This window comes from Melanostigma gelatinosum (assembly GCF_949748355.1).
Source record: "Melanostigma gelatinosum genome assembly, chromosome: 5".
Lineage (NCBI taxonomy): Eukaryota > Metazoa > Chordata > Actinopteri > Perciformes > Zoarcidae > Melanostigma > Melanostigma gelatinosum.
Window position 1 is genome coordinate 10,139,446 of NC_136638.1, and position 13,531 is coordinate 10,152,976.

Here is a 13,531-nt window from a genome sequence, read left to right on the forward strand (position 1 = left end):
CCCTTCCGCCCGCCCGGCCGTCCGCCGGAGCACCAGTGGCCGGAGCCCTTCCGCCCTCCCGGCCGTCCGCCGGAGCACCCGTGTCCGGAGCCCTTCTGCCCTCCCGGCCGTCCGCCGGAGCACCGGGGGCCGACGCTCTTCGGCGGCCCCGTGGCGGGTCAGATCCTGTCACCCCTCCTCCGGACCCCCGCCGCCCACCCTAGTCGGCCTTATAGCTGTGGGGACATCCCTCCTCCGGACCCCCTCCGCCCGCCCTGTGTTGGGTCTTGTGTTACGTCTGGAATCCGTGCCTTAAGGGGGGGGTACTGTCAGGATCCAGGATTCCCCTGTCTGTTATTGTGTGCCATGTGCTCTGTGTTTGTCCTCTGCCTCCAGACACCTCCCATGGCCGCACCCTTAATCATGCACGGCTGAGGACACTCAAGCTGATCACCTCCTGCAGCCTGACACACCAGACTCAGGGCCCCTTAATGAGTATCCTGCCACTATATAAGCTCTGGCCCTGCAGTCTGGGAGTGTCAGGTCGGACCGTCTTTAACCGGCTGAAACCCCGTGGCATCCTCTGCCCTCCTTGTGTCTGTGGATTACACTCCGCCGCTCTGCCCTCCTTGTGTCTGTGGATTCCACTCCACCGCTCTGCCCTCCTTGTGTTCTACGGATTACACTCTGTCGACTCCAGTATCGAGCCACGGGACTTCACGCCGTCAACTCACCAGCCCTCCAGTGTCGAGCCACGGGACTCACACCGTCGATCTGTCAACTCTCCAGTGTCGAGCCACGGGACATCACACTGTCGATCTGCCACTCGGGTGTCGGACCACGGGCTCCACACCTGCACCCACCTGTCTATAAATAAAAGCTGATTAACATTCACTTCTGTCTCCTGTGGTCTTGCGTTTGGGTCCTATCTGTGAACTCCCGTGACACCTACTCGATGAAACACCTGCTTTGTACAGCTCTAGAAGACTTGGCATCGAGTCCATCCAGGAATGACTCCAGCAGGTCTTTAGTGACAATCCTACTGAACTCGGCACTCAGCTGAAACAGACAGATGACAAAATGCAGAGAAATATGTATGAGTGAGGGAAAATAAGAGCAGTATTGAAATGAAAATACAGGATTTATATGCTATACTCAGTTGGCAAAACATTACCTGTCTTTCACTAAACAATGCAGGCCATCTGTCCATGACTGCAGAGATGAGTGGCTCGTTACCAATGATTTCACTTCTTCTTTGCGAGAATGTTGCAATCATCAGATCATCCAGAAGCTGTGAATCTGGTTCTTTCTTCTGCACTTCTAGAAGCATGGTCTCGCGATCCTTCTCAGATTTACTGGCAGTTTGTCCCTCAGGTGGCTCTGGCAAGAAATGGATCTCTCCCTTTTTTGACCTTCTTTCAGATGTTCCTTAAAATGTCTTAAGTTCAGCTTGGTTTTGAAATGTCTTCAAACATTCATCATAAATACAGACAAGGCCTAAACACCTACGATGATGTCCATGATGTTGTTTATAATGCTGGATTATTTTTCCTTGTCCATTGGAGGAGAATGCACAAAACTTACATTTCCACGTCATGAACTGGACATTCTTGATGATATCTGTAAACAGAAAAAAATTAATGAATTGCATGTTTAGTGAAAAAAGCAAATATATGTATTCAACACAAATACAACATTTATTTCCTTTATGATTAAATTATCAATCTTTACAATTTCAAAATACTTAAAACAAAAACAGGGATCAAGTGATTTTGAAGCAAACACCCTCGAGATTAGAAAAAAAGGATAAACCGATTCATACATCTAATTTTTAAATACACTTATTCAGTTTATTGAGTTAGCTAAATCGTGTGCAGTATAATAATAGCCCTGCAAGAGTTTCAAACTTGATGATGGTTAAAATATTCAGTTTTAGCTTTGTTTTGTTATAAGTGAGACAACAGATTGTGATGTTGAAATGTATTACATTTACTTGTAGAGAGTACGAGAACCGCCTCTCAATATAATTAGGGACATCAGATCCAGAGTGGATCCGTGTAGAATATCAGCGTACACAAGACCTGGCGCGGTAACTCTGCTGCTGTGAATTTATTTTTCGGGCTAGAACAAAACGGTTTGTATCTATGGAAAGGTTATAAAATGTAGATTAATAATATCAAAACATCTGTATTCATTGCGCGCATACATTGTGACGAACTAGCCCGTGAAGGCGAGTAACGGGGGTTCCACCGCCGCCTCGCTGCAGGCACGGAGTTTCCGGCAATGACGCGACTTGCACAAAACCATTTACGGTTGTTACCGAACCTTATTTGGAACAGCCGCGAGTAGTCACGATTGAAGCAGACGATCGCAGCTCCATGCAGGTGGGTCAACGAGATTTCTAAGTACACGAGAAGTTTGTTGACTTTCAGTTTTGAGCTTTCAGTTAGCAAAATCATGCGTCTATCATCACTTTCAGAAAATCGATTTCACTGTATCTTGTAGCAAAAAGTATATAGAATCTGTTGGTAAGTAACAGAAATCCCTATAAATTGATTAATCGGCTGTAAATGAATGTTTTTCTGACCCACCCTTCCCGCCGCAAACGCCGGCTGCCTTGGGCGATGCCAACCCCTTTCTGTGACGTCACGCGCTCAGTGTGAGACATGGCGGAGTGGATTTGGAAGGCGACGTTTAATATTTTAATCAGACCTGCACTAGGCTGCAGTGCAACTGGTATTTGAAATTGATGCCTCTGTGACAAGTTGGTGTTAATTATTGTTCCTAGATACTAAGAATGAACTTAGTTTGAGCAAGATAAATATTAAAAAATGGTGATGGAGCCATATATCTTCTTCTTCTTCTTCACATCAATTTAGATCTATGATTTTAGTCATTTATTCCTTCAACATTAAAAAAAAAGTATCAGGTTTTAAATTTAATGCAGCACTATTATTATTATTATTATTATTATTTTTATTATCCTCGCTCCTCTTCTCCCTCCCCCTCCCATAATTCCTCTTCAGACAATTCTTTTCTGTTTTTAGCAAAGCATTCTACACTGTCAATGACCACTGTCATGCTTCCTTGGATCTGCGCCAGGACTGCATAAAATTTAAATGTTGGATGATAGCAGCAAAAATATAGAATCGACCAGATAAATAAGTTTAGGCTAATTTCCAGTAATATAGTAGTTCAATCCTTTCTTGAGCACAATTTTTTTTTCTTTTCAGTCGATGGAGAATCAGACTAGTATCAGTGGCAATGCCACTCCCACACTTGGTGATGTCATCAAAGCTCTCGGTGATGCCAACACAACCAAAGGATGGTCAGGCACCGTGGAAGCAGTTGCTTCTCACGCATCCACCAGAGACACAGTGGCAGCATACTTACAAGGTGATGGGGACAGGCTTGTACTCTATCATAGTCTGATGGCAGTGAAAGGCAGGAACCAGAGGATAAAGGCCAGGTACCGGGGTCAACAACAAGCAGCTGAGCTTCAGAAATTCTGGTCAAAAGAATACAAAGTGCCAGCCAAAAAGGGACCACAACAGCCACTGACCCCTAGGAAAGAAAAACTGAGGGGAGAGCTTGCAACTGCAAAATCTGAGGCGAAAAAGGCAAAACGAGATCTCCGTTTTAAGGATAAGCTGGTGGAAAGCATGCACGCCAAACTGGACACTTTCACCAATACTGTAGAGCATGCCATCCAACATGGTACCAATAGTCCTACTGACGTACATGCATCCCTGGAGAAAGAATACCAACTGGTATCAGACGAGCTGCGACAAGCAACAGAAAGGCTATGTGCTGCAACAGCTAAATTAGCCACATACACACCTCGAAATGTAAACAAGAGGACAAAAAGAAAAGATGAGAAGCTAAAATGTCAAGAGGAGGAAATAGATAATCTGAAGAAAAAGGCCAGTGAGCAACATGAACTGCTGCAAGCCACAGCTGAGAGACTGAAGTCCACTATGATGGAGAAAACAGCTCTACAAAAGAAAGTTTCCTACCTGAAAACGAAGATACGGGATACTGAGACGGTGGCAGAGGCAATACAATCCAATGAAGTACAAATAAAGGAGTTGAAGAAGACCATAGATGATCTTGAAAAGCAGAATGAGTTCCTGCAGGCAATGGATACCATCACAGATGATCCTACAATACGCACCTTTTGTCATGGCAAATTCACCAACGAGATCCGGGAAGTAGTGTTGGAACTCCTCAACATGAATGTTTCAGCGCAAAATGTGTCAAAAGTGATACACTGTGTTCTACATAAACTGACAAGTTTCCAACCTGAAAAGCTTCCCAGTTATGCAACATGTCTGATGATAGGCATAGAGGGCCGACTCATCGCATTAATGCAGGCAGCAAAGGCTGTTTCTGCCACTGAAGGTGGGGGAAGCGTCCTGGCCAATGATGGTACCGGTCGTCAGAAGAGACAGTACAACGTCACACAGGTTGGCACCAATGAGGGCATGCTCACATTGGGTTTGCGCGAGATGGTTGGAGAGGATGCTGCGGCAGTGCTTGGCTGCAGCAAATATGTACTGGAGGAGGGCGCCAGTATGCTGGCCAAACTGCAGAATACCAACAAGGAAGAAGAGCTTCTCAAACTAGTAACCGCCGTTGACAACACCATGAGTGATCGTGGAGCAGTGATGGTGGCCTTCAACCGGGATTATGAGGCATGGCGGACCTCTGTCTTATCAGCATCTGCCGGATTCCACGATATACCACTTGTGGAACAGGAGTCGCTTCTCAAAGTGGAAAACTTCTACTGTTTCATGCATGTTCATATAAATCAGGCAACGTATGCAGAAGAGAGTCTCAAGCACCTTGATCAGGCAGCACTTGAAATCAACAAGGAAAATCATCCTGGGAACTATAGGGCAACATTGACCAGTTCCACCTCTTCTGCAATCCATGCGGCAGCGAAGTCATTTGAGCGGCATGGTGATGAGCAGGCAGGCCAAACTGCTGACTTTGGAGCACACCTGGCAACCCAAGGACAGAAGATCATGTTCAAGCGGAACATAGGTAACCGCGCTCAGATCCTCTTTGAGAATGGAGCCGCCTACATCTACCACATGGCAGAGATGAAGACATTTTTGATGATGAGGAAGGGACATGCCGCTTTGAATAACCTGCTGCAAGCAGTTGTGTGTCATCTGGACAACAAGGTGGCAACTGCAGGGGCTCATGCCCTGGGAATCCTGTATTATTCTGTGTCAAAGCCTATATGGCTTGTCCAGGAAAAGGCAGAGCACATCTTTGACCTGAATCCACGTGCTGAGGAGATGGAGGAAAAGTTTCAAGCATGGGGAAAGGATGCATCACCACTACTCCATGGACGGGCCAGGCTGTTTGAGGACATCCCTGAGACAGCCATAACAGATGAGATGTCTCAAGCTGTATATCTGATGCCCGATGCAGAGACAGAGGAGTTGGTCACCACAGCACTGGAGCTAATCTGCCAGAACTGGCAGATTCTCGTACAGAGGATGCTGCATGACAGACTGGTGGTGGGGGGGAAGTACAGCATGCCCTCAGAGAAGCTACGTGAGAAAACAAGAAACGTACCTACGACCAACAAGGGCTGTGAGAGGGCTTTTGCCATCCAGGACAGCATCATGCACCACAAGCCTAACTCTAAGCTGCTCCACCAAGAGAGCCTGGTCATGATGAAGCAGAACAGGACTGCCGAATACCTGAGAGCCACCACACAAACAGACCGTGATCAGATGTGGGAACTGGCCATCAAGGAGGCTCCTAAATGCATTGACGAGAGCAAGGCAGAACAGAGAAGACTGGCAGACAAGAGGCAGGAGAAGGTCCGGCAGATGGGATTGCAGGCTGACTTGAAAGATCTGAAGCTACGAACCGAAAAGTCGGAACTTCTGTCTACAGTGACATCATGGGGTGGAGAGTGGAAGGTGGTAGATGACGTGGATGAAGAGGTGGCCAACATCACAGGTAGCACTAACAAGAAGGCTGCAGTTGTGGCCCAGCTGAAACTCCAGAAGAAGATCTTGTGCTCCAAGGTACCGAAGGAGCAACAGTACCTATTCCAACAGACTCACCGTCGAGAGGGAAAGACACACACCTTCAGCCTTGATGAATTAGTCGCCAACCTCAAGGACGTAATCAAGCTGAACCCACACTCAACCGAGATTTACAAGGATGACGAGGATATATTGATCACTCCATATATGGTGATCCCGTCTGATAAGCGGAGGGAGCTCTTCTCTCAACAAAAGCAGGCCCTGCAACAGAAACTTGAGGTAGAAATGGCTAAGGCGAGCGGGTCAGCTTCAGCTCCAAAACCCAAGAAGCAAGTGGTGACCCTTCCATCCGATCCAAATGTGCTAGTCGGCAAGAGGATAGAGCACAAATTTGATATCGTGGAGAAGGATGGCCACCAGAGAAAACTGAAGAAAAACGTGTGGTATACCGGAACAGTGAATCGTATAGTGAAGCATAGTGACAATATCTTTGAGACCACCTACGAGGTCTGCTATGACATGATTGACGATGGCAGCAGTGACTGTGAGAGTGATGAGGAAACTCAGAATACATTCCACTACCAGCTCCTCTTGGACTATGTGGAGGGTGACCTCAAGCTCATCGGGTAGACTGAGCAACTATTTTCCAATGCTGACCATGTCTCCTGTAGTAACAGAGCAAACGCATTCATAAAAATAAAATTTGTCACTGTCATCTTGAAGATCGGCTTTTGTTTGTGTCAAGATCCAAATTTCATGGCTGCAAGTATAATTCAGAGCAAATGGTTACATTTAGTTTGCCAAATTTGTGATAATCCTCCACATTACGGTGCCATTTGCTATAATACAGATACATGGAAATATATTCATTAATCCACACGTTTCTACCATCTTCAAAGTGGAATAACTTTGTAACGCCTTGACCGAATTACATGATCTTTGTATTATTTTATTCAGACAAGGCATAGCTATCTAAATAACAGAACCAAACAACTGAAAGATGGATATAAGATTTTGACCTGATGTAGCTAATATAATCCAATTCAACAGTGCAAGTCTCAGGAATGAGTAAAGGAAGTCTCTGAAACCCTCCAACCTGTCAAAGATTACTAGAATAATACGTATATAATTTATTGTTTAATTGTTAGTATCAACTTGTTTGTAGACCATTTAGTGCCAGGCCCTAACCTGCATAATATATATCATTATGTATGTCAAGTCTAAACATTACAAAAACAAACTACATAAAGTTGTACTTTTCAACAGTTAACATTAAACTGGCTAACAGCACTATGGCCTCACTGATCCTGTCTGCTGATGTGGAGACACACTGCTGGTAATAGGAGGGGCTGGTTGTAACAAAATGTCAACTGTTTGGCGACCCTTCACTGAACAAGGCTCAACTATTTGCGTTTAACCTACAATTGACGTTCGACATAGTTAATTCAACCATTTGCCAGCTCCGTTTGTCTGTGTAAACATACCAGTGATGAAGCGAGTTGACTGCAGAGGGGAGCGGTCAAATACACGTGTCTGAATAATTCATATCGTCTCTACTGGAGGATTTGTTGTCATTTTAAATTAATGTTTTTACTCTACGACAGGAGTAAACTATAACTAAAAGTCCGTCTCTTCATCTCTGTGCAGTTTCTACTCTGCTGTCCGCGGAGTTCAGCATACTCTCGTACAAACATGCACGTGCGCACACACACACACACACACACACACACACAGCAGAGAGAGAGAGAGAGCGAGAGAGGGAGGGTCGGTCAAAATGTCCGCTTTCCAGTCTTTGCTCTGAATGCAGTTGCGTTCCTAATGAGCGGCATGCTCCGCATTAATATAACGTTAAGTAACGTTACTGGCATTAAAATATAATATAACGAGGAGCAAAGCATAGGCAGCGACTCAGCCATTCAATGTGAATCCAGCAGGCATGAGCTACTTTAAGACAGTAACGTTAGTGGAGGCTAGCAAACTTGCTGACTAATGTTAGCTAGCTAGCTAGCTAGCTAGCTAGCTCGTTTTTCACTTGGGGGGGTGGAGGTGTTCAGCGAAAAACTTCAGTGGCACATATAATAATGAATAAAAAATAATATTGCGGTCACATTAAGAATTAACCAATAGTTTATACTTCTACATTAAATACGTTTTATTAAAAGCACTACAGATTAAATAGGTCCACCATTTATCATTTTAAAAGTTCGCGGGCAAAACAGACCGGGGAAACTGTTAAACTAGCTAAACATCAAGACCACACATTTAGCCTTTAAAAAGCCCGACCTACACAACTGTGTTACATTACTAACGTTACACATGATATTAATTAGGAAAAATACTCAAAGTCATCATTTAAACTCACCTCTGTGTGCTGAAGCCCAGCGAAAAAAATCCACACTGCGCTCTGTTCTGTCCGCTCTTCTTGTTGCAGGCAGAAAGTAACGTACTCTTCCTCCGCCTCGAGTCATTGGCCGTTGTCAGGTATATAGTGCCCCTCCGCCGGTGGCAATAGTCCTTTCTTGTTTACCACAAAATGCCGATATTTTTATTGGAATTTAAGTATGTGACTTATCTGCAGTGTTTAACCAGTAGATTATGTAAAAGCTTCAACCTGGCCATGGTTTAAAAAAGAAAGTTTCCCTAAAACTCAAACATTGCAGCAAATGTTTTTTTTCATTCCCCACTCCCGCCTTCTGTCTCTTTTTTTTTTTTTTACTGATAACTTAAAATCACAAGTTCAATCAAAACTTCAAAATCTCAAAAAGTCAACACAATGAATTACTGTAAGTTTACCTTTCAAGAACTTGAACAGCTGAGTTCAAAATGTAAAATGTGTCAGAGCTCTTTGAGTTAAAGAGAAGAAGTAAGTGGACATAACTAAACAGGGCTGTGCTGTTTTACAGTGTGTGCTTTCAGTCAAAAAACTCAAACAGGGTTGAATCCAATTAGCATGACGCCTTTTATCGTCTCCGTCTCTAACCTCCAGGTTTCCACTGGTCAGGTCGCCTCCCAGCAGTGGTGCCAGAGAGCTGTCTCCTCATCATGGTGGGCCTCCTGGTCGGAGGGGTGATCTATGGCATTCGCCACACTGCTCCCCCGACTCTCAGCGCTGACGCTTTCTTCCTCTTCCTGCTCCCGCCCATCGTCTTAGACGCAGGATACTTCCTGCCAGTGTTGTGGCAAAATGACGAGACGAGACGGCAAACTGGAGTTGCAACCAGCGGGTAGTGTTTTAATAAGATCAAGCCAACATCAACCAGTTCAGTATATTGAAACGACTCCCATGTACTGCTTTTCACAGATCACTCTTATCGTCAAAATTCACGCCCCCTTTAGCTACGTTCCACCAATCAAACCAGTCTGTTGAATCAAGTATCAGGACACATCTGGACTCCTAATTAGGGCATGTTCTTATTTTGTTCTGGGCACACAGAACACACAGAACACAGCTCCATGTACGGAAATGTTTTGGTACACTTGAGAGATTAATTACTTTTTGTCTGGCCCTGATAATCATTCCCCAAAAACGATGCTAAGAACCAGAATAACACGTTATGTAACTGTTGCTTGTGATATGAGGTTTTACGTCTCAAATGATTCTGGATACTTTTACATGAAGAGGAACACTCGTGTTTACTGCAATCATGGAAGTTAAGATCGTAACAACAGTTGGATTCACAAGTTATATGATGATTTTCTTCAACACCAGGGAGGCTGTTCTTTGAGAACCTCGGCACCATCCTCTGGTAGGTACACACTCAATGTTCTGGGCCTGTTTCCAAAATGGGAAGAATACACTTTGTCTTATACCTTTTTCACATATTATTTGAGTTTTTTATTTTTTAGTACAGGAAAAAATGCAACATATGTAAAGAATGCGCAACACATTTTCTATCTGAATCATAAAGCATCAATGATTCCTGAAAGAAGAAAGATGAAAATAAAATATCCTGGAGGATAATTCTTTGTTGATCTCCGGATTTGTCATCTAGTGTCACTGCCGGGTCAAAATGCCTCAGATTCTTTATACTTTATCGTCCACATACAATTAAAAGTTGTCTTTGGCACAAGTATGTGGTATATGGCACACGCTATACAACAACACTCAACAATTAAACATCATAAAAGGCCCAAACGCACTGAAAGAGTCTGACACATGTTTTGAAGTACACCGATTGTTTTAAATGGCCGAGCACGTACCAAAAATGCCTCCACTCCGACCTTGTTTCATTTTTGAAGCGTCAAATGAGGACCCAGCTTTAAGGGAGCTTAAAGGAATAAAAGGCAACGGTCCCCCTTTTAAGAGAGATTTCAAATCTCAATGGGATTATCCAGGATAAATAAAGGATTTCCCCCCAGATAACAGTATTTAATGGTAGAAATGAATTACCGGTAATAACACTTCTTGCGCTTTCACTGGGTAAAATGACAAGCGTCACTGGCGGTAGGATCACGTCATCTGTCACTGCTTTGTAAATTCCCTTTGTAACTTGATGGCCGGTTTGTGCGCTCTCTGCATTACGGTGTCTCAGCCAAAGATCGTTCGTAAAGTAAGAGAAGCTTCACTCTGCATCCGTGTTGTTGTAGTCTCAAGAAGTGACCAAGTGGCAGTAACAAAAAGTGCTGAATGGATTATTCTTCCACTGGCATTTAAATCCATTAAAACACCACCAGAGTGCATATTAGTCGGCAGAAGTTAACAATAAATGAGGGGGGGGGCTCCAATACTTTGGTTTCTGACCAGATAGTTGAAAAACTAGTGGCACTCACAGCCTCAACTGTACTTTTTGTTTAGCAAATATTAGCATGTTAACACACTAAACTAACAACATCAAAATGTTGTCATTGTGAGCGGGTTAGCATGGTTATGTTAGCATTTAGCATTACCAACGGGGTGACTTACGTGGCGGCTGGTCAATAGAGGGCCATACCCCCCTCTATTGACCAGCCGCCACGTAAGTCACCCCGTTGGTAATGCTAAATGCTAACATAACCATGCTAACCCGCTCACAATGACAATGTTAACATTTTGATGTTGTTAGTTTAGTGTGTTAACATGCTAATATTTGCTTAACTGTCTTCGTACAGGTGGGAAAATAACTTCACTTGTGAATTCTGATGAAAGACAAAGGGGGTTTTTTTTCAGATAGAAGCTTTTGTTCTTTTATTTGTTGAGTTGTTTTTGTCTGGTTTCCAGGGGATGACTATTAAGCCTCTAGTAGAGCTGCTGGATGTGAAGAGGAAGAAGAGAGCTTTGCCTTCTGTCAGCGAGGAGATCCACAGCAGGGTGAGAAATGGCAGCGTGGTGCTGAGCCTGTAATATGGTCTGTGAGGAATACAGCACTGTTCATGCATTAGTACTGTGTTGTATTGTAGGTGACATCAAAATAATCATTCAGGTGCCACATACTTACACATCAGCTGTTTTTATAGCAATAAAGATGTAATGCATTTTTTTCCTATATGACATTTCAGTATAACAATGTAAAACATTTGAACAAACCAAGATTAAATGATTTGCTATTACTTGCACATTATCTAAACTGATATGAGGCGAGAGAAATCTATGCCTGATGCTCACATCGTGTCTCCTCGTAGCTCATTGATCACCTGCTGGCAGGCATAGAGGATGTGCTCGGTTACTGGGGGCAGCACGACTGGAAAGACAAGTTAGTTTTTCTTCACATTTTCTTCACCTTGTGTGTGTGTGTGTGTGTGTGTGTGCATGTGTTTTATCTTCATGAATGTTTTTGCACGCCCACAACAAATAGGACCTGAAATGACCAGGAGGTGGCAGCAAATACCACATGCAAAAGTCCCTGATCATTTCCCAGTCAGAACTCAGGAATAATGAAAGATATTTATTTTGTGTGTGTGTGTGTGTGTGTGTGTGTGTGTGTGTGTGTGTGTGTGTGTGTGTGTGTGTGTGTGTGTGTGTGAGGTTTGAGCAGTTCAACAGGAAGTACCTTCGGCGTTTCCTGATCCGTGAGGACCACCAGGCTCACTCCAGCATCCTCAGAGTTCACCAGGAGCTGGAGAGAAGGGAGCAGAGGGGAGACGAGGAGGCACCCCCGCTGTGAGAACACATATTGTTACTTTGTGTCAGCGACTCTCGTCGTAAGCGTCTATGGATCACTAGGACTTCATCGAAGGAGCCCTACACGGTCCTAAAAACTAAGGACAGTTTTGTCACCATTATGGTAATCTGTGCTAATTCAAATCCTTAAAAGCAAATCAAGTTTCTTTCAAGTTTGGAAGTATCCCTGACTGCATCTGTTTGAAAGTCAAATGTTACAGAATATCTCCGGCTACCCCATCAATTCCAGGGCATCTTCCTATTTAAAACCCCAATCATGCCACTGAAAACTGATCAGATATCAGTTTTTACGACACAGTTTGTGCCTCACTTTTAGAGTGGACCCTCGCTCCCCCAGCCGTCCCCTCTTACCAGAGGAGATGGACAGCATCAGGCGTATTCTCTCCAGAAACCTACAAAGCTTCAACAACAAGGTAAATTGACAGCGTTGGGGTTTTGATAAAAGGGATCAGTGAACGTGCGCTGTAGTGCTCTTCACCTACACTGCTTTGTTGTGACTCCAGCAGACACCAGCTTACAGCAGACACACTTTGCACCAGGACGCCGCCACGGGCAGAACAAGGAAGCCTCTTCCCAGACACCAGAGTCTGGGAGAGAGGAGCACAAATAATACACAGGTAGGTCACGTATCCATGAAAACAAAAGTCATTCAGTCTCATTTCCTCAAACATTTCAACGAAATAAGGGAAACAATTCTTCCAAAATGCTCCATATTGTTGTCTCACAAAAATGTTTTATCATCGTCTTAGGCTATCTTTTCAAAACCAACCAATTACTGTACAGTGTGATCTTACTTGTGTGACAGGGGGAGGATGGAGAGTTCAACGGCTCACGCAGAGTGAGAGCAGAACTCAGCAGGTCTCACACAGGTAAAGTGAAAGACACTAATACACAAAAAAAAACACATATTAGACAAAATGTGCAGTTTTGTTTCACCTCTCAGGCTTCCAGTACTCACTACAAACACAGACTAAGACGAGAGACACGTCATAAGATCATCTCTCTCTCTCTACCTCCTGACCTTTCACCTCGTGGGCCTTGAGCTCACTTGCAGCCTCTCCTCTCTTGGCAGTGTGCTCCATGAGCCCGAGGCCTGTCCTCCTGGACTCATCGGTCCCAGCGCCTTCAGCTCAGTCCAGCAGACCAGTGGATCCACAATCTGCCGCTGCCAGAGAGGAGCAGATCTCTCCGCAACATCAAGAAGCCCCGGCGGGTAGAACGGCGAAGAAACAACTCAGCTTTGTTCTGGAAAGCGAGAAGCAGCAATGAAGGAGAAGAAATGCAAACCAGTGAATTCAGTCATTTCAAAAGTGATAAGTACCTCATATTCATTTAGCCGTAGAGTTGTGGGTTTCAAGACTGGGTTGTTAAAAGGTTTCAATTTCACGGATATTTTGCAATTAAAGCTTTTGAAATGTACGAAATAATTCCCCTTCTGGTTTCA

General features: G+C 44.2%; 1 protein-coding gene across 1 annotated transcript; it reads left to right on the plus strand.

Moving 5' to 3' along the window:
• Positions 1 to 7,926: 7,926 nt before the first annotated feature.
• Positions 7,927 to 13,356, plus strand: LOC306777592 (sodium/hydrogen exchanger 2-like; the record flags this gene model as incomplete). The annotated part of the gene is made up of 12 exons (XM_079268755.1): positions 7,927 to 7,944; positions 8,422 to 8,428; positions 8,977 to 9,166; positions 9,704 to 9,736; positions 10,939 to 10,945; positions 11,188 to 11,277; positions 11,589 to 11,659; positions 11,932 to 12,066; positions 12,404 to 12,500; positions 12,591 to 12,704; positions 12,893 to 12,956; positions 13,160 to 13,356. 12 exons carry the CDS (start codon positions 7,927 to 7,929, stop codon positions 13,354 to 13,356), a joined length of 1,023 nt encoding a protein of 340 aa, XP_079124881.1.
• Positions 13,357 to 13,531: the final 175 nt, after the last annotated feature.